General features: G+C 42.2%; 1 protein-coding gene across 1 annotated transcript in view; it reads right to left on the bottom strand.

The window, feature by feature from the left end:
- Positions 1-3,830: 3,830 nt before the first annotated feature.
- Positions 3,831-24,741, bottom strand: part of LOC308102207 (urea transporter 1) — a gene marked incomplete at both ends in the record, with an annotated part of 40,004 nt that continues 19,093 nt past the window's right edge. The window contains 3 exons of the mRNA XM_080451808.1: positions 3,831-4,016; positions 5,261-5,310; positions 7,312-7,446. Of these exons, the coding sequence (XP_080307934.1) occupies positions 3,831-4,016; positions 5,261-5,310; positions 7,312-7,446 (371 nt within the window). The remainder of the gene's footprint in view (positions 4,017-5,260; positions 5,311-7,311; positions 7,447-24,741) is intronic.

Genomic DNA, 24,741 nt, shown 5'->3' with positions numbered 1-24,741 from the left:
TATGGAAGACAGTGGATGTGTTGACCCCTGGAGGTCACTAAACCCTCAGACTAAAAGCTTTTCATTTTTTTTCAAATGTTCATCAAGCCTTCTCTCGTATTGACTACTTTTTTATAGACAAGTATTTTCTTAACTATGTGGTATCAGTAGACTATCTGGCGATAACAATCTCCGATCATGCACCACTTCAGTTAGACATCTCATTTCCTCTAAACATTAAAACACACCCTCCCTGGCGTCTGGACGCATTGCTGCTTAGAAACGAGGATTTCTGTAAAAAAATATCTAGTTCTATTGATAACTTTCTGGCTGAAAATAAATCTGATTCGGTCTCTGAATCACTACTGTGGGAGACGTTAAAAGCGGTTTTACGCTGTGAAATAATTTCTTACTCATCCCATGAAAAGAAAAGAAAAAATAAACGTTTTAAAGAACTCACAGACGCAATATCAACAATTGATAGACAATGTGCCATAGACCCATCGCAGCAACTTTTTTATAAAAGGATTAGTCTTCAATCAGAGTTCAACATTCTCTCTACCACGAATGCAGAGAGAATGCTATTACACAGCTTAACATATGAATATGGAGACAAAGCCAGACTACTCGCACTGGGGAGCTAATACTCATAAAATAAATTACTGGTTACATGCACCTGACACAGACTGGTGTTCCCTGGAACTTCAGTCTTGTCAGGTAGCCTCACTACCAGCCCTAGTTTACTCATCTCTTCCTCTATCTCCCTCCCGTTACTCACTCAACCCTATAGTTTTGTCAACCTTAAAAATGTGGATCCAATTTCGACGTCACTTTAAATTTACCTTACCATCCATACAGGCTCCCATTAAAAGGAACCACTTATTTACTCCCTCTACCATAGACGCGTCATTTAATAGGTGGTATGATGTTGGACTTAGGTGCTTTAAGGACTTGTACAAGGACAATATATTTCATAGCTTTCCGTCTCTATGTTCTGAATTAAATTTTTACCGCGATAACTTCTTTAGATTTCTGCAGATCCGTCAGTTTGTGAAAGATACATTTTGTTCATTTCCACACCTTCCTAATAATCAGAATTGCTGCTCCTGATTTCACCAACAGAGAGTGGATTCATCTCAGAGAGCTATACATTTATTTCATCTTTAACTGAAGTTAATACACAACGATTAAATAACAAATGGGAGAGAGAATTGAGGATGGAGCTGACAAATAAGTGGTGGGCAGATGCTTTATAATAGTGAACTCAACTACCTCTTGTGCACGGCTCAGCCTAATCCAACTTAAAGTAGTACATAGATCTCATCTTAGTAAAGCCAGGGTGGCTGAAATGTACCCTGATGCCGACTCAAAGTGTGACCGCTGTGCCCAGACACAAGAACACCTTACACATATGTACTGGTCCTGCCCACACTTACAACGGTTCTGGTCACTTGTGTTTGACACCCTTTCGGAGGTCTTAGAAACCGCATTGTAACCCTGTCCACTTCTAGCTATATTTGGCACACCATCAAATTCTTTACAACTCTCGAATCGAAAGTTAGATATTATTGGTTTTGCAACTCTCTTGGCAAGAAGAAGAATATTACTAGCTTGGAAATCACCAAAACCACCCTCTCACTCAATCTGGCTAAACGATGTGATGTACTTCTTAAGCCTAGAAAAAAATGTATTCTCTCTTAGAGGAACCACTGAAGGCTTCTATGAATCATGGAGATAAGCAGACCTCTCCAGATTAGAACACTCTGTGGGCAGCAAGTGTAGCGGACAGTGGATTGCAGTGTCTCTCCCTTGGGTGTATATGACACAATGACAATGGCTGTGACCCATGATGTGACCCATGACCTTGCTTGTACCTTTAATGTTTTAGTACTTAATTTCAGTTACGTCGTTGTTGTTGTTTTTTTTCTGTTTATTTGTTGTTGTTGTTTTTGTTTGGGGGGGATTGCATGTTGTTTTTTGGTTTGTCTTTTGATGTGTAGAAAAAATAAATAAAATGGGGGTGACTTTGTATGCAATGACATTTGACATACTATTGAATTATCCCCAATAAAAGTGTTTAAAAAAAACAAACATTTGGAAACAAGGCCAAATATCAACTACATTTTAGAAAGAAGCCGCTTATAATAAGCAGACATGGCAACACTGGCATGCTGTTTGTATGTTGTTGTTGAAGATCACACCCACATGCAGCCTCCCCTCCCCACAACTGCACCAAAGCATTATGGTCATTGTAGTAATGCAGCAGTCCAGTCAAACCCTAGTCAAACACACAGATTTCATTATGGCCATAGGGTGCACATTTTAAATTGTGCTACTGTTATCTACTACAAATACTATAACCATTGAGTGATTGCAGTTTCTTCCAGGGGTGAAATGCTCCTTTAAGTCAATGTCTTTCCACCACCTCAAGCTGAACCCAGACAAGACCGAGCTTCTCTTCTTCCCAGGTAAGTCCTGCTCCATGCAGGATCTCACCGTGTCCAATAATAACTTTATTTATTTATATAGCACTTTTCAAATCATGAGTTACAAAGTGATGTACAGCAGTTGGAGCATAACATATATAAGTAAGGAAAAATAAAACATACACGTTTTAAAAATAATAGGGGAATAACATAGTAAACAATAAGTAAATAAATAAAACAATAAAGCAATAAAGAAAACACATTTAAGCAAACTAAAATGAGACCAAAATGAGGTGATCCATAGACAACTCCCTGGTGGCCTCTGTTCCAACGGCCAAGAGTCTTGGTGTTGTCCTGGACAGTCAGCTCTCACTTGTTCCTGTACGTTTACACTCCATAACATTCAAAGGATCAGACCCTTCCTCACCCAGGATTCAGCCCAGCTCCTTATCCAGGCCTTAATCATATCAAAACTCCCTCCTTACTGGCCTCCCGGCATGTGCACTTAAGCCCCTTCAAATGATCCTGAGTCCTGCAGCATGCTTGGTCTTCAACCAACCAAAATGCTCTCATGTCTCCCCCTTTTCCGCTCCCTCCATTGGCTCCCAGGGGCTCTCCATTGGCTCCCAACCAAAGGTATGGTACCCCTATTCATTCATAGCCTGATCCAACCCTACAATCCCTCCCTGCTCAATCAGATCAGCTAACACAGGGAAGCTGCCTGAACCTTCCCTAAAACATTGAGAAATGATGGTGAATTTCACTTCATTTTTTTAGCAAGTTGGATTATTTGGTACAACGTTTTTCGATTACACCAATTGACGTAAATAAAACCAGAGATGTTAGACTTGGTTCTCAAAAACAATAAGTTGAATGTTTATTTTTTAAATGTTGTCCCTTTTAAATTGAACAAAACCATAAAGACACAAAATGACACTGGCAGCAGACAGATACAGATACATAAAGCAAAGACAAAGTGTGTAGCTGTGTGAGATTTCCACTTTAATCACTTGAACCCCAGCATCCCTATTCTGGGGGGAACATTTGCCAAAACTACAAACTCACAACAACGCATGCGACACATTGTGAGCATGTAGATCGGCTATTTTTGGCGAAGAGTTAAGTAGAAACTGAGGTCTGTTTTAAGATTTGAGGGTATAAGTGCTTAATGGTTGAAGAGAGTAACTGAAAAGGGTTGCATGTTTATTCCCTGAGCTTGCATTGCCCCCTTCTGGCCAATTTGGTATATTCCAGCTAAATTCATTTTACAACGGCAGTGTGGGTTTGAGTACAAATGTATAAATAATTGAATAGATATTATCAATTTATACAACACGTGCCCATAGTGTGTGTGCGTGTGTGTGTGTGTGTGTGTGTGTGTGTGTGTGTGTGTGTGTGTGTGTGTGTGTGTGTGTGTCAGTAGTACTATACATCAGTGCTTTCCCTATCTGAGGTGTTGCCGGCTTCCCATTGGCTACGGGATCGCAGGTTGTGTTCTGGGGCCATGACTTGACCAATGGGGATACGGTATGCTGCCAAAGTCTGTCCATTCATCAGCAGCATCAACGTGAAGACCATAGTGGCTGCCCAGCTGCATGCTGGGAGACCCAGCTGAGAGAGAGAGAGAGAGAGAGAGAGAGAGAGAGAGAGAGAGAGAGAGAGAGAGAGAGAGAGAGAGAGAGAGAGAGAGAGAGAGAGAATGTTATTATGTTATTATGTTATTTAGACAGATGCTATAGGTTCATTGTGTACCTGGTATCCTATAGTTTCAAGATAGTACATGCATGGTTTAGACAGATGCTATTCTTGGTTTACCCTAAATACTAGTTTCACTACAATGTCTCTCTATGATTAGGCTACCTTGTTGATTTTAAGTCACTCTGGATGAGTGTCTGCTAAATACCTAAATTGAAAATTGTACAGACAGACAGACAGACATACAGACAGACAGACAGACAGACAGACGGAGGGAGAGTGATGGAGAGAGACATAGCGAGAGACAGATGGAGAGACATTTAACAAATCACCATCACGTTTCTTTAAAAAAACAGGCGCCTAGTGCTGCACATTTTATTTATAAGTGTGTGTGTGTGTGTGTGTGTGTGTGTGTGTGTGTGTGTGTGTGTGTGTGTGTGTGTGTGTGTGTGTGTGTGTGTGTGTGTGTGTGTGTGTGTGTGTGTGTGTGTGTGTGTGTGTGTGTGTGTGTGTGTGTGTGTGTGTGTGTGTGTGTGTGTGTGTGTGTGTGTGTGTGTGTGTGTGTATTAATATACTTGTGCTATACAAATGTCCCCAAAACCAAAAGTATAGTAGAATTTGAGGAACAGACATTGCGATGAAGTATTATCGTATCGTATCGTATCGTATCGTATCGTATCGTATCGTATCGTATCGTATCGTATCGTATCGTATCGTATCGTATTTACCTGGTCCAGAGAAATGCTTAGTGTCATGGTTAAAAATTATAAGGGGATTTAGTTCTTATAATTGGAAACGATTGAGGTTGGTTTCAGGGTTAGGTTGAGACATTTAGAGATTAGGTTTAGGTATCGGGGTTAGAGTTTTGTCCGAGTTATACTAAATTATTATACCGTACTAAGAGCTCGTAGAACGGCTGTAGGTTTCAATAATGGGGAAAATGTTATTCATAAAACCGGCATCCTAAAATGTCGATGTCCCCAAAAGTACAGTAATACAATAATACAATATGTGTGTGCATGTGTGTCTGTGCATGAGTGTGCATGTGTGTGTGTGTGTGTATGTGTGTGTGTGTGTGTGTGTGTGTGTGTGTGTGTGTGTGTGTGTGTGTGTGTGTGTGTGTGTGTGTGTGTGTGTGTGTGTGTGTGTGGTGTACTCACAGTTCCCAGCAGATTGCTTAGGGCGATGTCAGCATATGCAGAGAAGAAGGCTGGAGGGCAGAGGATCAGAGCAAGAGATGAAGCTAAGCACTGTCGCACGCACGCACGCACGCACGCACGCACGCACGCACGCACGCACGCACGCACGCACGCACACACGTGTACACATTGTCACACAAGCACACTCATGTACACGTGCACTGCAAATAGCAGGAACGGAGCAAAACCTCACATGTTACTGTCATTCCTGTGAGCTGTAAGGACTAATTTACATAATAACATAATTGTATTAGCCGGAAATCACAGCTGTCTCAACATTTGGCTGATTGGAGGGGGGGGGGGGGTTAAGCCTGGTCCAAATGAACAAAATCAAGCTTCATTGTGAATTGAGTCTGACTGACTGATTATGGCATAATTATTTGCCTTCCACTGCTGCAATCTGCAGCATCCAGATGACCCGAGTGGGGGGCCTAACCCCCTTTTTGGGTTTAGTTTGAGTTGCGCCCTTTTTATACAACACTCTCACATATCCAAAGCACTGCAGACATGACTAACTACTGACAGTGACACAGTCACACCTCATACCCGGTTTTATGTTTTTGTTCATTCATTTATTGTTATCACATATTACCCAGCCTTCATATTACTCTGGGTGATAAAATGGCAGAGAAGGTGATAAGCTTGCTGCTGACTGGTCAGCTACGGCAGCTGACCAATCAGTGCAAGCTAAAATGCCACCAATGCTCTATGCTCAGCAGCCATATTGTAAAGAAATTGGGCCTCTCCCTTACTTCCTTCACAGGTCTTACCAATGATACTAATGAAGGCTCTGTTCCATTCTGGTCAAACCGAGTCAGGCTCTCAAAAGTGGGGTCCAGGGACCCTCATTGTTCCTTGAGGGGGTCCAAATGGCCCCTTACAGATGTGTAACTACAGGTCCATTTCGTTCCATTTGTACACTCTCAGAGTTATGGGGGTCCTCGAAATAAAAGTTTGAGACCCACTGTGCTACACTGAATGGAAAATGAGGCTTAATTAGCATGATCGGTAACACCTGTGAAGGAAGTAAGGAAGTAGCTCAATTTCTTTCTAATATGGCTGCTGTGCAGAGCTTATTGAACTGAGGGCAACCTTGCTGCCGAAGGAGCATTGTGTGAACTGTGAACAGACCTTCAGCCAGGGCCGCATTAAGACCCCTCAGGGCCGTGTAACAACACAAAATCAAAGGCCCCCCCTCAACATTAATCGGACAATATCGGGTGCGTTCGCGCGCCCAGCGAATGAACGCGCACCGCACGTGCGTTCGGTGCATGTGCCACCGCCAGCACGAGCAGCGCTGACAGTCACACTGCACAGACACAGGGCACAGCACAGCCTTTCCAACAGTCTGTTTCTGCTATAACTACAGTGTCTAAACTGTCTATCATTCTCACAGGGCCCTAGCTGCAGGCTGCGGGCCGTGGAACACAAGTTCCACTAAGTTCCACGGTTAATGCGACCCTGCCTTCAGCGGCTCACAGAATGGCAGTGGGAATGGAATGTCGGGGCTGGCACTGGGCCAGTTCCTCTCTGACAGAAATGTTCATCCATTTTATTCAATTAAAGTCTTGATCAAATGTTATTTTCTAATTGTGTTTGTCAGTAAATAATACTGTGGGAGGTGTGATAAATTACCACCTGGGAGAGAGAGGGGGGGGAGGTGGAGGGAGGGGACTTATGGCACAATTAAAAAATAATAATAATGAATAATGAATTATGTCAATGCAATCACCAGGTGTGTGTGTGTGTGTGTGTGTGTGTGTGTGTGTGTGTGTGTGTGTGTGTGTGTGTGTGTGTGTGTGTGTGTGTGTGTGTGTGTGTGTGTGTGTGTGTGTGTGTGTTTGTTAAGTGTACACTTACATTATGTACGGTATGCTAATGCTAATGCTTACATTATGTCTCACACCACATTATATTGTTACGATGATGGAAAGCAAAAGTGTGTGTGTGTGCGTGTGCGTGTGTGTGTGTGTGTGTGTGTGTGTGTGTGTGTGTGTGTGTGTCTGTCTCACCACTGGTGATGGCGAACAGGTGAGTCTTCCAGCTGAAGGTGAAGAAGAGCCCTCCGACAGCCATGCAGCCCAACGCCCCGTTGAACCCTGACAGACCTGCATACAGACTGCCATGATTCACCGCCATGGACACACCTGCAACACACGCACACATACACGCACACGCACACACACACACACACACACACACACACACACACACACACACACACACACACACACACACACACAGAAGAGATTTGTGTTAAGAAATTATTCAACAGTTAAAAATATATATACAAAATAGCAGACGTTCAAGCTTGCAGTGAGCTTGTAGATCTGCCATTTTTGAATAGCCAACATATACATGGATAAAGGGGTTAAAATGATAGTGATGCTGTATTAACACATTTAGCTGGGGACCCCCCTGGAACCCCCTCAAGGACCCCTGGGGGTCCCCGGACCCCACTTTGAGAACCAGGGCTTGTAAACTGAGTTGCACTGTAAGGCTTTGTTCAGACTGCAGGACAATCCCATTAGTCTCTCAAATAATACAGGTCTGACTGTCCACACTATTATCTGCAAGTGATGTGACACTGCCACATAAATGTGTGAAATAATGTATTTCCTGTCCAGGTATGATGAGTATTGAAAGAAAAGGATACACAGGAAACATAACATACTTGGTGATAACAAGGGAATATATTAGTTAAAAATGTTTTGAATATTTAACACCTAGTAAATGTAGTGTATGGAAACAATGTTTCTGTTTTGTGTAAGTTGATTATGGCCTTTATAATAAATGTTCTGTTGACATGGTTCACTCATAGGGGGGGGGGGGCTGTGGGGAAAAAGCAGCACATGTAGCAAAAGTTCCAGGAAGTGATCACTGTGGAAAGTTCCACAGGAAGTGAGGTACCAGGAACAGCTATAAAAGTACAGGAAGTGAGGCGGCCGGGGCTTCTATTTTAGGTAAAAGAGTGTTTGATGGTGGTTTGTCAAAGAGACTCTTGTAAGCCAATACTAAACCAGAGCTTGTTAAACCACTGAGTAGTGTGGCCGAAGAACTTTGTGAGGTGGAAGAAAGGACGTTTGGTCGAAAGAAAGTTTTGGGTTCTGAATCAATTCAGAAACAACAGGACAAAGGAACCTCCTGTGACCTCCTGACTTAAAGGTTGGGTGAGGAATATACTTTTTTCCCTTTTTTATGCAATGCATTGTCTTTTTATTTGCTGACTTTGCCGATTACTGGATTTTCGAAAAATAGAAGATCTACAATAATTGTGGGATTACTTTTGAATTACTTTTGGATTGGGAAACTACAGTATACTCATTCCAGACGTTTAAAATAACTTTGCATTGCGGGACTAAAGATTCATAGTTTGATCATCTTTCATTTGTATTTTGAAGTTTACTGATTGTTTAATTGAATTGAATTATTATTAGTATTTGATTGAGATTGGGTCAGATAAAATACTGCATTTCATTTCAAAAGCAACAGTTTTGTGTTATTTTTGGTCTGCATTACAGTTTATTTACAGTATAAAGAATTACTGACGCAGGTGCAGGACCTTTATTGTTTAATATAACTCAGACATACAATTTTATGGTTCTGATCGTTATAGTGAATTGATTTGTGCATAACATCACAAACAAATAGCTGAGCTACAATCTCACAACGCATCACGATGCGACGCGTTGTGAGCTTGTAGGTCAGTTATTTTTGGTAAGTGAAACCGCTGTTATTTATTCAGAATTTATAAAAACCTGATTCTGATCCGCATCCAAAAACATGCTTACAACAGTCCATTGATGAAACGGCAGTACTAACGTTATCCACCAGGTGGCAGTAAACGTTTACTATTGTATGATGAATGTCAGTCTTGTGTAGAAATACCATTGACTGCATTCAGGTGGTTGATTCATCATCATTATATTAATTATATAACATAATTATATAATATAGAATTATAATAATTATTGTCAATAATTGGTCAAAGGGTAAAATATGGTTGTTTCCTAAGACATTTCCCCAAACACCTACTGTACACACAGTTAAATCTTCAGTGTTAAAGCAGCACTATGTTTTATGAATAAAATGTAATGTTGTCCAATCTGTGTGGTAGAGTATGTTAATACAATATAACCTATACAATTGGGGTGGTTGTATTTTGTCTCCCTGCTCTTCTATTGAGACATTTTTAGCTAGACACAGGAGGATCTGACACAGATTTTGACCTGATGGTCAAGATTCAATGTATCCCCTGAGAAAGCAGGCAGGCTCTATTAGCTCAATGGTAAGAATTTCAGCACTTGTGCAGGAAACCGGATTCAAACCTGGGGTAGAAGATAAAAGTTAACGTTGTGCAGCTTTAACTAAATTAACAATTCAGTTAAAATGTTTTTCTTTTATAATTGCCATTGAGGATTTGACCTTCCAATCATGCGTGAGTCATCATGGTATCAAAGGGACAAGCCAGGATTTTATCGATGGCACGTCTTTCTCCGTGTTGATATAGACGTCATATATGACCACAGGGGGCTTTGAGAGGATTTTAGTAATCTCTCAAGAACAGATTCTGCTCTGCGTTTGAATCTGTCGGTAGCCGTGTTGACAACCCGTGCGCATTGGTTTCAAGTGGGCGTGCCTTCAGATCAGGAAGCAGGCCGCGCTTTACCCAATCAAATGTAGCTGGGCGGGATTCACGTGTCCGTCGATCCTTCCCCACTCGAAACAAACCGAAACTAATTTAACAATAGCGTCCGCGGAGCAGACAAAACCACGGAAAGATATTCACATTTTAACTTGCTCTTTCATCATAGAAACAAGTGGGCTTATAACCAAAACGATCCATGTTCTCTGGGAGAAATGGTGTTAGTGTTCCGTGTAGAAATATTGTTAGTGGGAATGAAAACATAGTCGCACCACCGGAAGTGATGCGCTGAAGGCAGACCAAAACCCCTGTTTCCTTCCGTACGGGTGCTACGTCACCTTCCTCCCAGAGCCAACTGAGACAGTCAAAAACAGCAGAGGGTGCTGTTTTTCCTTTTCATTTGGCGCTGGGTTCCCAGATTGGGATTTTAGTGGTTCTCAGAACCTTTTAATTTCAAATACCTCTAGTTTGACATACATCAGGCCATGGACCCTCATCTGATAATTGTTTTACATTTCTGGGAATCTATACTGTGAAACCCTCTATGTACAGTAACTCTGGACTCAGTGGACAAATGGAACCAAATGGACCCTTACGAGTCCATTTGATTCCAGTTGACACACACACACACGCACACGCACACGCATGCACACACACACACACACACACACACACACACACACACACACACACACACACACACACACACCAGGGGGTCCTTTTTTGGACCCCTGGTGGTCCCCGGACTCTATGTTGAAGAAAAAGTGCTTTAGAGGACAGAGGAATGTATGGAAAATATCAATTCCTCTCTAAAATTAGAGACAATAAGTAGTAGACTTATGTTTCATTTAATTTTAAACGTCTAACCAGATCAATGTGCACGTTGTCAGTAATAACAATCAATAACATCACCAATGTTGTAACCGGAACACCATAATCTTTTTAACATGTATTCTGTAACCTCTGAAACTGTATTCTGTATTGAGCACAACTACTATAGAATATCAGTGCAGTTGGCATTTCAGTCTGACCTTTGACATTTGACCCACTCATGTACAATGACACTGAATCTGTTTGCACAGGCTCAATGTAATCTGAATCTATGTGTAGTATCCATGGCCTGAGGAAACAAACACAAGCTTGGCGTAGGCAATCTTCTAGTCACCAGGAACCAGTGGTGGAAAAAGTACTCAAATGTGTTAAGTAAAAGTATCAATACGGCAATGTAAAAGTACTCTGTTGCAAGTAAAAGTCCGGAGTTCAAAATGTATTTGGGTAAAGTACAAAAGTATTGGTATCAAAATGTACGTAAAGTACCAAAAGTAAAAGTACTAAAATGTTTGAAAATAGCCGATCTACAAGCTCACAACGCGTCGCATTGGCTATTTTCAAATAGCCTAGGTATAAAATGGGGCTAAAGTGGTTATTGTATGTTTTATAATGTAATAATATATGTCCGCAAAGTATAGTAACTAAAGTTTTCAAATTATTGTAGTGGAGTAAAAGTACAATATTTGCCTCTGAGATTGTGGAGTAGAAGTAAAAGTATAGATAATTGGAAATACTCCAGTAAAGTAAAAGTACCTCAAAATCGTAGCCTACTTAAGTACAGTACTTGGGTAAATGTACTTAGTTGCTTTACACCACTGCCAGGAACACAAACAAAAATCAAGCTTTTGTATGTGCTGACGTACATTTCACTGTCAGCCTATTGTGTGTTAGCCTGACGTGTGCGTTGATGTCTATAGATGTAACAACATCAAGAGAGCTGTGAAAGCTTTGATCGTCAATATTGATGTAACCACTGTAGGACCTTTAGAGAGGCCTCAAGATAGTCAAGAAAAAGAGTGAACCTTTCAACTCACAGCTTGGCTGTCATACTGTATAACATAATATTCTATAGCCATCACAGTAATCTATGTACCTGTATGAATATGCATTACAGTAATATATGTATCTTTATGAATGTGAGCTTGTAGATCGGGCATTTTCTGTGAAGAGGAGTGGAGTATACTGTATGGGGTTTAAGAGGTCAACTCTGAAGATAGAGTGTGTGTGTGTGTGTGTGTGTGTGTGTGTGTGTGTGTGTGTGTGTGTGTGTGTGTGTGTGTGTGTGTGTGTGTGTGTGTGTGTGTGTGTGTGTGTGTGTGTGTGTGTGTGTGTGTGTGTGTGTGTGTGTGTGTGTGTGTGTGTGTGTGTGTGTGTGGACCGCCCTAACCGCTGCAATATGTATATAGTTGCTGGCGGGCACTTTGTATGTTTTGTTTTCCGTAAATTAACTCCACCTAACACCTAGTAAATTAACTCCGTGATCTACAGTACGAGCAATCATTCAAGTACTGTAGGTGAAGGAGTGATGTATAATGGTAGAATCTACACAGTAATAACCTGGGTGTTGATTTACAAACCTTAGTGTCCCTATTCTGGGAATGTTAAGCAAACATTAAGTGAAACTTGCAGATGTACAAGCTCACACGGCACGTTGCGAGTTTGTAGCTCGGCTATTTTCTGTGAAGAGATGTTGTGTAGAGGGGAAAAAGGAGGAGACCAAGTATAGACTTCTGGGGTACCTTGGTTAATAAGGTGTGTAGGGTTTAAGAGGTTAATTATGAAGAGGCTGTAACAAAAATACTGACTGTTAACAGGTTCAGTGTTAACTCTTTGACTGCCAATGACGAGAACAATGACGAGATTTCTCGTCATATTTCGCAATGGCTCACACCGCCAATGACGAGATTTGTGTTTTCAGTGGTTTTACGATAGAGGGCGCTCTTCCGCAGCCTGTAAATGATCCCAGGATCACCAAGAAGAGTACACACATAAATCGCGTGATCACAACAAAATGAAGCTGGCTTCGTTCAGTATTATAGGATTTATAAAAGTAATTTTTTTCTCTGCTTTCTGTTGTTTTTGGCAAATACAAGCCACCTTCGAGTACCCGGAGTGGATTGTCCCGACAGCACGCTCACCCCCCACCCCCCTCTCCCCTCTCCGAGACCCCCGTACGTGTAATGAGGCGATCACCGGGTGGATCGCTGTGAAAAAATAATACTCTATGATTTTTTTTTGTAAAAAACGCTCGGAAATCGCTGGCAGTGGCTTGACACTTGTCTGAAAAACTCTGGCAGTTAATTCAGATTTCAGTATTACATTAAAAAAATCACACCCTGTGTGAAGTGGGCGGTGTCTTCCTAGCTAACCACAATATTGAATGGAGTCGATCAATCATGTACAAAAGATAAATACATTTATTGAAACACTCTTTATGATGGACAAAACCATAACTTAAAAAAAACCAATTTATGGTTTTTTTTAAGTATTAGCTGGACTCTGTATTAGCATAGACAGCAGCACGCTAAGAGTGACCCCCCCCCCCCACACACACACACACACACACACACACACACACACACGCGCGCACACACACACACACAAATACGCAAAACCCCAATGATTCACAGCACCCGGGCCTACAAAAAAAACAATTTATGTTTTTTTTTAAGTTATGGTTGCTTATATAGGGCTATGCACATGTGTCATGTGACACTGGCCAATCACAGTCCTGAATAGATTGTGATTGGCCAATCACAGCGCAGGATAATTGTACAAATTTCCAAACCTCACTTTCAGGGGCGGTTTCACTGCCCAAGATTTTTGTACATTTTTCCAAATCTCACCGCCCAAAAAATCTGGATTTCACAAGGCAGCCTTATTGCCATCATGAGTGTTGTAGGTACAGCACTTAAAGCCTATAAACATTAAACCAAGAAATGTCCATGGTCCATTCTCTATATTGTATTTTCTGCTTTCGTCTGGGGTGATTTTCCTTTGTTGAAGAGGCTCTGCTTGTAGTGGAGTCTGTAGTCTGGTCAGGAAGCAGAGGGACCACACCCTACAACTCACTGTCTGGATCCTCCCCTCCCCTCCCCTCCCCTCCCCTCCCCTCCCCTCCCCTCTCCTCTCCTCTATTTAAGGACTTTTAATAATATAAGGACTTTTAATACTTTTTTTCAATACCAGCAAATAAAATGAATGAAATGAATAAAGACCATTACTGCATCAAAAGTAATCATCAACTATGCTATAAAAACTGGTCAAACATCGGCTAATTGTCATAATTTCTTTTTTGAAAATAGACAATCCACACTTTAATAGTGAAAATAGCAAATCTGCAAGCTCACAATGCCTCGCAACGCACTTGTAGATCAGCTATTTTCACAATATCTGTGGAACTCCTACAATTCCAAGTGCTTGTCAGGGTGGAGGGTCCCCAGTTCAAATATTATTATTGTGAGGGGGTCACGGCCTGAAAAGGTTGAGAACCACTGCCCTTGACCACCTCTCCTCTCCTCTCCTCTCCTCTCGACCACCATCCCTCTTCATTTGACTTCATCACTGTTTATCTCACTATCTCTTTCTTCTACTCCTTTGGCCTTGTTTTTCTTCCCCCGATCAATCTCACTCCCCCCTCTCTCTCTCTGTGCTCCTCCCTTCTTCTGCCCTCCTGTTTCCTTTGTTCCTTTTGTCTTTTTTCTCACCCCGTAGAAAGATGGCAATCTTTCTACACCAGACCTGCCAAGCTCCTTCTCTTCCTTCAGTCTTCCATCCCTCCACCGCATCTCTCCATCCCTCTAGTCATTAGAGACTAATGTCAGTGTGCCAGGCAGCCCCAAGAGGCTGCTGAGCATTTTTACTGCCGCTCTAAGTGTGTGTGTGTGTGTGTGTGTGTGTGTGTGTGTGTGTGTGTGTGTGTGTCTGTGTGCGTGCGTGCGTGCGTGCGTGTGTGTGCGTGTGTGTGTGTGTGTGCGTTCTCGGCGCTGTGTGGGCGGGGGTGTGTGCATGTGTGCTCAGCATCATAATGGTGTACTGTAGGCCCGGGTGCTGTGAATCATTGGGGTTTTGCGTATTTGTGTGTGTGTGTGTGTGTGTGTGTGTGTGTGCGCGTGCGTGTGTGTGTGTGTGTGTGTGGGGGGGGGGGTCACTCTTAGCGTGCTGCTGTCTATGCTAATACAGAGTCCAGCTGCTCCTATGATAATAACAGTCCTCCTAATATTGCAAAATACTCTCCCTCTCCTCTCCTCTCCTCTCCTAACCCGTCCCTGCTTACCTGTAAAAGGCTATCATAAAATAAAACGGTTGTAAAAAAACAACCCCCCCCCCTGCAATTTTCCTTCAAGTCACCCAACAATATCAGAAAAGGTTACTTGTTGCTATGGTTACAAGCGTAATAATGAACGTGGGTGCGTGTGTATCAGTGTGCGCGTGTAACAACAACGTGTGTACCAGTGTGCTGCACTTGTGTAGGAAGAAAAGGCCTAATTTACCAAGGCCTTTGTGCCACCCTTGTCCATCCCTATTATGATTTTGAGCACATAATAGCCCGTCATTTTCTTTGTTTTGTCCTTGAAAGCGCTACAGTACAGGACACATAGCTGTTTGATGACAGTCATTCCACTGCCCGCCTCTAATGTTTGTCATAAACACAGCTGAGATGGTGTCATGTTTGCACGCATGCAGAGCACCTCGTTTCACTAGCATTTCATAACATCAGTGTTGGGGGGAAACCTCGTAAGGCCAAAACTTTTTGGGAAATGAAAAAAAAAAAGAACCTGGGTTCCAATGTAGTTATTAAGATCTTGTAACATTAATACTGTACATTTCATTGGTTCAATATTCATAAACCCACAAACTCACTTCACTTTCTCTTTCACTTTCAATTGGCTCAAGGGCAGACCACGTCGTCACGCTCATGTCACGATCACTCAGCCATGACCATATAAGGAGTTCGAATACAGCTACGCCCAAATATGGGGTGTGATGGCTAACCTCAATGTGTTGTCATGGCATCAGGCGCAAACAAATCAATCAGCTCTATATATGGGCACAAAAGGGGGCATGCACATATATGGGCATACTGATGACATCAGTGATCTCCATATTATGGGCATGAAAGGGACAAGGACTGACAGATACAGAGATCCGGTTGTCCAGAGCCACAGATCCGACCGCTATGCCCAAATATGGTCATGTGCATATATGGGACTAACCGACTTCAGATGTACAAGCTCACAACGCGACATGTTGTGAGGTTGTTGATCAGCTATTTTTGCTGCATTTGTGTGACACTGTAGTATGATGACTAATTTACATAAAAACAAAGCTGAAATATGGAGATGCAAGGTTTCCACTCAACAGCAACAATATTTGAATACATACTGTACAATATGGCTGGTTGTAATCTTAACATTGCTGCACAGTAGCCCTAAGTGAATGGAAAGTCAAACAATACATGGATTGCTCTCCTACTGTACAAGACAATGAAGAAAAGAAAAGGCTTCTGTTATCTTTGCAACATATTCAGCGACCGTGTTTCTATATCATTACAGTCCACGCCACTCTGACTTGCACACAGACAGGGCTGTTCTTCTCAGTGCCAGCAGGACCCCCTGCGTCCTCAGCAGCTGTTGTGTTAAAAGCCCAGAGGTGTGAGGTAGAGGCAATGAATGGCCTACATACAGTCCCTGCTCTCCTCCCCGGGAAACCCCTGGTGGGACATGGAATACCGTACACAGCGTACAGTGAACGCCATCAGTACAGTTCTAAATATGGTCACAATGCTCTCACTGTACCCAACAGCATCTCCCCTCTACGCTCATCTCAATACCCTCTCTCTCAGTGGGGGAAAGTATCATAGTACATTTAATCAAGTACTTTACTTAAGGTCAATTATAAGGTACTTTTAACTTGAATATTTCAATTATTTCAATACTTCAAATAGCCAATGTGACGCGTTGTCGTCATGATCTATGTCATGGTCTGCTTCTCTGGCCCTTCCGGCCAAGTTCTTTAGCCCTGGACATTTATAGCTTCCTCTCAGTGGCGGGCTATGTTCTTCAGCTTCTGTGTAATTATTTCTTGGTTTGTCTTCCTTGTTTTCCTTGTGTGGGTTTTTTGTAGAGATGTACCGATACCAGTTTTTCCCACATGCCCACAACGTGCCTATCGGTTGATACTGAGTACCGATCCGATACCAGTGTGTAATAATTTAAACAAAGGGTCTGCTCATAATTCCGACATCCCATTATTCCGACCATTAGCCTAGTGTGAGGTTAGGGTTAGGGATAGGGTCCATTTGGTTCCATTTGTACACTCTCAGCGTTATGGGGTTACTTGAAATTAAAAGGTTTGAGAACCCTAGGAAGTTATTGAAATAATGTAAATAGCACAGTAAGAGTTTAAAACAGTAGTGCAACATCAACTGCAGCGTTCAAAATAGGACTGTAAATAAAATATCATCTGATGAATTACATGGTATCGGGTGGCCTAGACTGGCATACTCGTCGATACAGATACCAGCATTTAGGCGGTATCTGCAGCTTTTCCGATACTGGTATTGGTATCGGAACAACTCTATTAAAACATTTTTTTAAATGCAGTTGACCTGCTCTGCCTCTGCCTCTTGACCTACACCTTCTTGACTCGCATCGTCAAAGTTGTTAGCTGGCTATCTACAAAAAGACAACACATTTTGAAAAATCTTAGTGCTTCTACTTTGGTACTATCATTATATTTTGATGCCAATACTTTTGAACTTTCATTCAAGTAATTCTTTGGACTTTTACTTGCAACAGAGAAATTCTACATGGTAGCCTATATTACTTAAGTAAAACAAATCTAAGTACTTCTTCCATCACTGCTCTCTCTCTTTCTTGGAAATATTGTGTATGTGTCCATGGGCCACAGTAACTAATTAGGTTCCAACGTTCTGCAAGCAGGTGTGCAATTTCAAAATGCCAAATATGATTGTTGCGGCTATTTGGGGAGGCAGACCTAATGAGCAATGGTTTACACAGGACCAGCCATTTAGCTAGGGGCTAATGTGTTAATGTGCCGCCATGTTATTGAACCTGAGAGGTGAGAACGATGAGTCATAACGATTACTCACAGACCAATGGATTCACTGCCTGTTTATCGTCTGAAAGAAGCAATAGTGTTGACGTTGATGGACAAAGACCATAATCATGGCGGTAAATAATGACAATACCGTTAAGGTTAAATTGCATTTAATGATTTAATGACTTAAATATGTTGCCATTTAACCACTTTCAACCTGGCATCCCTATTCTGGGCATGTCATTATTAGGCAAACATCTTCAAGATTTTCAATTCTTTCTTTTACATTTTCCAAAATAGCGAAAAATAGCATATCTACAATTAAACCCATACTAACCTTAACCAGTGGTGGAAAAAGTATTCATACTGCAGTGTAGAAATACTCACAACTAAAATACTCACACAACTAAAAGTCTGGAATTCAAAATTTACTTGAGTAAAAGTACAAAAGTATTGGTATCAAAATGCACTTAAAGTACCAAAAGTTAAAGTACTCATTGTTCAAAATGTATAACAATCTTTTGAAAATAGCAGATCTACAAGCTCACACTGTGTCACGATGCGACGCACTGTGAGCTTGTAGATCGGCTATTTTCAAATGGCCTAAACATATATAGGGCAGAAGTGGTTAATGTATGTTTTGTGATAATAATCTAGATCTGCAAAGTAACAAGTAACTAAAGCTGTTACATAATTGTAGTGGAGTAGAGGTTCAATATTTGACTCTGAGATGTAGTGGAGTAGAAGTAAAAGTATTGAAAATGGGAAATACTCCAGTAAAGTAAAAAATCCTCAAAAGTGTACTTAAGTACCGTACTTGAGTACATGTACCTAGTTACTTTACACCACTGACCTTAACTAATTATTAATAAATGAAACCATACCTAACTCATGTCTGTAAGACTAAGCATAGCAACAGTACCAAGAGAAAACTCCCCACACCAAACTCATGTCTAAATTTAACCATGGTAACGGTGAGAATATTCCCCATGCGGGCATCAAACTAAGGATCTGGCGTATTGAGGCCATTGGTGTCACCACTATGCCACACAACCTACTGAAATAAGCTCTATGCATAGCAGCCATATTGGAAAGAAATTGGGCCCTTTCTTACTTCCTTCACAGGTCTTACCAATTATACTAACTAGATGTCAGGGCCCTCACATCTAGGCCCGATCCGAGGTTGGTCCAGACAGAGTCCAAAACCCATCATCGTCCAACGACGGCCAGCGACCATTGCTGGCCTAGTCACTCTGCACACACGTCATGCGAAGTCCGGCCCCTCTGGCCTCTCCTCCCTCCCCGCTTTGCTTTGCGGCCCTAACCTTCCTGTCCAACCTCGGTCATGTGATAAAGAGGTCAGACTTCCTGTATCTGGTTGCTATGGCAACCTGCCAGATCAAGCTGAGGGTCTGAAAGGCAAATCAGAAAATCATTCAAGCCGAGAGTCTGATCACTGATCGAGTTGGGGTAAGATGCCTAAAACATAGTCATAGCTCTGATCAACAGTCTGTGGCGGGTCTTGGAGGCAGTTGGAGTGATCTTGTGCTTGCGAATCCCGCACGAACTTTCTGAGCTTTTGTCAATTATATAGTAGTAAGATAAGATAGTAGTAAGATAGATAGAAGATAAGATTAAGGCTCTTATAGGCTTTAGGCTCTAATTAAGGAGAGAGAACCCATGTGATCACACAAGTGCATGCGCACGTGTGCAATGCATAAATACACACACGCTTAACCTCATTCTATACAATTAGTGTGTGGGACTGGGGACCATTTTGGTCTTTCAAACTCATTTGCATCTCTCTCTCTCTGTTCATCTTGTTACCCTGTTCCCTCCAGCACTCTCTCCATCCTCGCTCTCTTCCAGCCATCTGCTCGCTGTCTCCATGTAGGAGTCTCCACCTTTATGTCCTGCCGCTTTGCCGTCTTTCCCTCAATTGAGTGTCAGCCCGCAATCGAGTTACAGTCTCGTTCTCTCCCCCCCTCCCTCTCCCCCCCCGACACGGTCAAGGCAGATGGCCGCCCACCCTGGAGCCTAGCTCTGCTTTAGGATTCTTCCTTTGATGGGTCTCTCTAGTAGTGGTTCCAAACCAGGAGTACACGTATCCCTAGGGGCACTTGAGTATAGCTTACGTGGAAAGATTGAAGATTTATTGCAATTTATTTAAAAAATGCAATGCTAAGAAAATGTCACCTCCCGGCCGGTGTCCCCTGTTACATTAATATGTGAAGAGAAATGATGTCATTCTCTGCCAATACAGTACATGATCCATGGTCAAATCTGCAATCAAACGAACTATCGCAAGCAAGGGCATGGATAATTCATGGATTCAGAATGTGACCTCTAAGTTTCTAGACCCCTCTGTCTGCCTGCCTGCCTGCCTGCCTGTCGACAAAGAAAGAGGGAGCAAAGGCTACTATGCAGCAAAGGAAGGGTTGAAAGTTGGAAGGGACATTTTTATTTAACCACTTAAACCCCAGCATATTCATATTCTGAGGGAACATTCGCCAAAAAACAGCAGATCTACAAACTCACAATGTGTCGCGACGCATTGTGAGCTTGCAGATCGGCTATTTTTTGGCGAAGAGATTCGGAGACGGGAAAAAAAGCATTTAAAGTACAGTTGTAACTCAAGTCCGGTTCTCTAAGACAGTCTTAGGGGGTCTAAGTGGTTAAAGGGAAGTGGGCAGGTGCAGGAGAAAGACGTGAAGGCACGAAGCAGGGAGGAAACGAGGGAGGGAGTGAATGAATTATGGAGAGGGTATATTTTCTCTTGGTCTCTGCTCTTGCATTTCGGTTGCCGCACCGTGGCGTCTGCATTTACGCCTCTCGCCTCCACTGCCTCATTATAATCAGCTGTCTTTGATTAGTGACCTGTCACATCCTGTTTCCTATCATGCCAGCCTGTGTGTGTGTGTGTGTGTGTGTGTGTGTGTGTGTGTGTGTGTGTGTGTGTGTGTGTGTGTGTGTGTGTGTGTGTGTGTGTGTGTGTGTGTGTGTGTGTGTGTGTGTGTGTGTGTGTGTGTGTGTGTGTGTGTGTGTGTGTGTGTGTGTGTGTGTGTGTGTGTGTGTGTTTCCGTCTGCATCCGTGCCAGTGTGTCTTCAATCAGAATCAAATTTAATATCAAATGAAATGGTGAAATGATTTCCTCTCAACATTGCAGGTGAAGAGTTAGAATAGGCAAGATAACACTGTCCAAAATAACTGGAAGGCACAGTCAAATCAAATAAGGTGCATGATTCAAAATGTGCAATAGACAGTGGTGAATATATCGTAAATGTAGGCCTACTCAAAACTTTTTCCAAACGTGTAAAAAACACAACACACGAAGTATAAAATAGGGCTTAAGTGGTTAATTTTTCGTAATAATAATCTAAGTCTGAAAAGTAAACTAAAGCTGTCAAATTATTGTAGTGGAGTAGTGCAATGTAATGGAGTAGAAGTATGAAAACAATGTAATACTGAAGTAAAGACAAAGTACCTCACAATTGTACTTCAGTAGACTTAAAATGTACGTGTAGCCTACTTTAGTTACTGCCCACCACTGTGACACTATATCAAAGACAAAAAATGCTTGTTGTGCAGGTGGAAAACATCTCCCGCATATACAGTATACAGTACAAATTGCAGCAGGGATATAAAACCACAGGTTATAGATATATATATATGTGTGTGTGTGTGAGTGCAGGAGAACAGAGTACTGTACTGTATGCATGTTCTGTGCAGCGTCATCAATCTATGCAAGCCTTTGAGCCCGCTTCCAACCTACCGTATGAGTCATAACCACACACACACACACACACACACACACACACACACACACACACACACACACACACACACACACACACACACACACACACACATACATTCTGCTTACAAGTATAGTAATACACACACACACACACACACGTCACCATTGGGGCGCTATGTTGTGCTTATTACAGCAGACGGATCCTGGAGGCTGTGTACTTGCATCTTTTACCCCTCTCTGTGTACTTGCATCTTTTACTCCTCTCTGTGTACTTGCATCTTTTACTTTACTTTACTCCTCTCCATCGTTCTGTCTGTACAGTTAATTGGTCATCATATTGAGACGGGTAGATATGTAGGCACGGTTGAGGAGGATACATTATGTGGTTTGTGTGATCTTAATGAAATTGAAAATGAAATGCATTTTGTTTCGTATTGTCCATTATACAACTTTTTTAATAAGGTAGATCCTAAGTATGCTTCATTTCTTGACAAGGCCTGGTCAATGAGGAGGAGGGCCATTTACATGTAACATGGCATTGTCTTTGTTCTTATTTTGTTCATATGAGTACTGTACGCAAGTTTGTTTATGTGGTATGTTGTTTTCTTTTTGTGTAATGTGTCATATCCATATGGGATGGGCCAAAATGGTGGCATGACACGAAAAAAAAAAATTCATTCATACAGTACTGTATATATCCATCAATCTATCTCTCTGACTCGCTCGCTTTCTCTCTCTCCCTCTCTATGTCTCTCTCTCATTCTGTATGTGCCAGGCAGGCAGATATATAATAGGCACACATTGCCACCGGCCTGTGTGTGCGTTTAAAAGCCAGCCAGCCACGTTTTCACCACTCTGGCTAATTGCTGTGTGTCTTTTGGGCCGAGCAATAACCACCACCCACCGGCAGCCAGTGTCCTCTCTCTCTGCTGGCTGACATGCTTGTCTTTTTTTTTGGGGGGGGGGGGGGGGGGGGGGGGGGGGTTGGGTTGCTAGAGGGCCTATATTCAGACATACAGCGAACTCATTAAAAATAGCAGCTCTACATTCGCCACATGGGGGCGCCCTAGAGCAGTAAAATCTGGAGCGTCCATCCAGCCCACTCCTACTGTAAAATCGAAAAGACTGTGTGTGTGTGTGTGTGTGTGTGTGTGTGTGTGTGTGTGTGTGTGTGTGTGTGTGTGTGTGTGTGTGTGTGTGTGTGTGTGTGTGTGTGTGTGTGTGTGTGTGTGTGTGTGTGTGTGTGTGTGTGTGTGTGTGTGTGTGTGTGGACCAACCGCCGCCAAAATTGGCACAAGTATTCCGCAGGGGATCTATTATTTCTCGAAGCTACTTAATGTTTTTACAACAGATTTGTCTCTTCTTGATGTTCCTTTTCTTTCTTTTTTGTACCTTTATTTTTATTATGTTTTGATTATTTGTATCTGTGCTGTCTTTATGTATGTGGGTTTGTATGTGGGGAGGGATGTGGGGGGGGGGTGGTATGTATACTTTGTGGGAAAAAAAAAAAGAAGAAAAAAAGAAAAAAAAAGTATTCCGCAGGGGTCTGGCCTTTTGGACCGGCTACCTTTTCCCCCTTTCAAGTTGCATATATCATTTTGTACACTTTGCATAAACAGTTCATCATTGACCCAGATAATGGCCACCTGGGGGCATGTACTATACTGTCCTAGCCTGGGACCAGACAAATCTGGCTGTGCAAAAAAAAAAAAACATTGCCCTCTGCTGATTTGGGTCTGGCACCACTCCGTTGTGAATCCATTTCCTGTTCCCAAAGTCTGGGGTGACCAATCAGGGCCCAGTATTCAAATATGGTTGACTGTTAATTGGTAGTTGGTTGTAGGTCTAACCAATTGCCATTCTTTTGATCCCGCCCCTTGGGAAAAAAAACGTTCTCATAGGAGCACCAGACTCATATCCATGCAGTGATATTCTGGCCACGCGAGGCTAATACTGTCACACCATCTAGGGAGCTGCAAGCGAGCACATGTATTCCCCCCCCCCCCCACCCCCCCAACGGGGCTGCAGTGGAGGGTGAGCCGCTTCAAGTTCATCCGGGTTCAAATCGGAGAGGACCTGAGCTGGTCACGTAGGCACCGTTGTTAATCCATTCAATCCGGGAACGCATTAATGTGTCATTTTCGATTTCTTTGGCTATAAAAAAATAGCAGATATACAAGCTCATAGCACGGCACCAAGTGCCGCGCTATGAGCTTGTAGATCTGCTATTTTTAAAATAAATCATGAACATTTGAGCAAATCTTTGAATATATATTTTTCATAGCGAGCATTTGTAACTCAAATCTTTGCTTCTATGGGGGCGTCCTTGGAACTAAATATGTTGAGATGGGGGTCCGCGGCCAAATACATAACTAAAAATGTTTTCAAAATCCTAACAGTATGCTGCTATATCAGTGGTGCTCCAACTTTTCCATGTCAAGGACCCCCACAATGATATGTATTTGGTCGCGGACCCCCATCTCACAATATGTTGTTCCAGGGACCCTGGAGATCGGAGATCGGAGTTAAAAATGTTATGTTTAAAACATATATATATATGCAAAGATTTGCACACATTTTCCACTATTTAAAAAAAAATAGCATATCTACAAGCTCATAGAGCTTGTATATCTGCTTTTTTGAATGGCCCAAAAACAATCTTAAAATTACACAGATGCGTTCCCGGTCTTAATGGATTAAGGTGGCGAGACAATGGTTTACTGCTTGGTATGGAAGATGCTCCACTCACAAGTCACGACCGCATGCCAAGGTCATAGAGAGAGGGTTGTTAAAACAGCACAGACTGAGCTGCCAGCCTGGGACCTTTACAGCCTGACGGTATAGCAGAGTGAAGATCGTGTTGTGCTGGCTGTGGTGGAACTTCATGTTCTAGTTACTTTGCAGGATTATATTATTATTATAAAACATTGACAAATTAAGCCCTATTTTATACTTTTTTTATACTAAAAAAATAGCCGATCATTGTGTAGAACGGCTAGTTTTGAAAAATGTCAGCACATTTTGAAAATAATGAGTACTTTGACTTCTGGTACTTTTAGTGTCGTTGCTACTTTTACTAAGTAAATAATCTGAGTACTTCTTCCACCACTGAATGCTGGTTCTGTCATCATGGCCCGCTCCTCGAT

The sequence above is a fragment of the Gymnoscopelus braueri genome, assembly GCF_963280865.1.
Source record: "Gymnoscopelus braueri genome assembly, chromosome: 15".
Taxonomy (NCBI): Eukaryota; Metazoa; Chordata; class Actinopteri; order Myctophiformes; family Myctophidae; genus Gymnoscopelus; species Gymnoscopelus braueri.
This window is presented reverse-complemented; position numbering and strand designations above follow the sequence as displayed.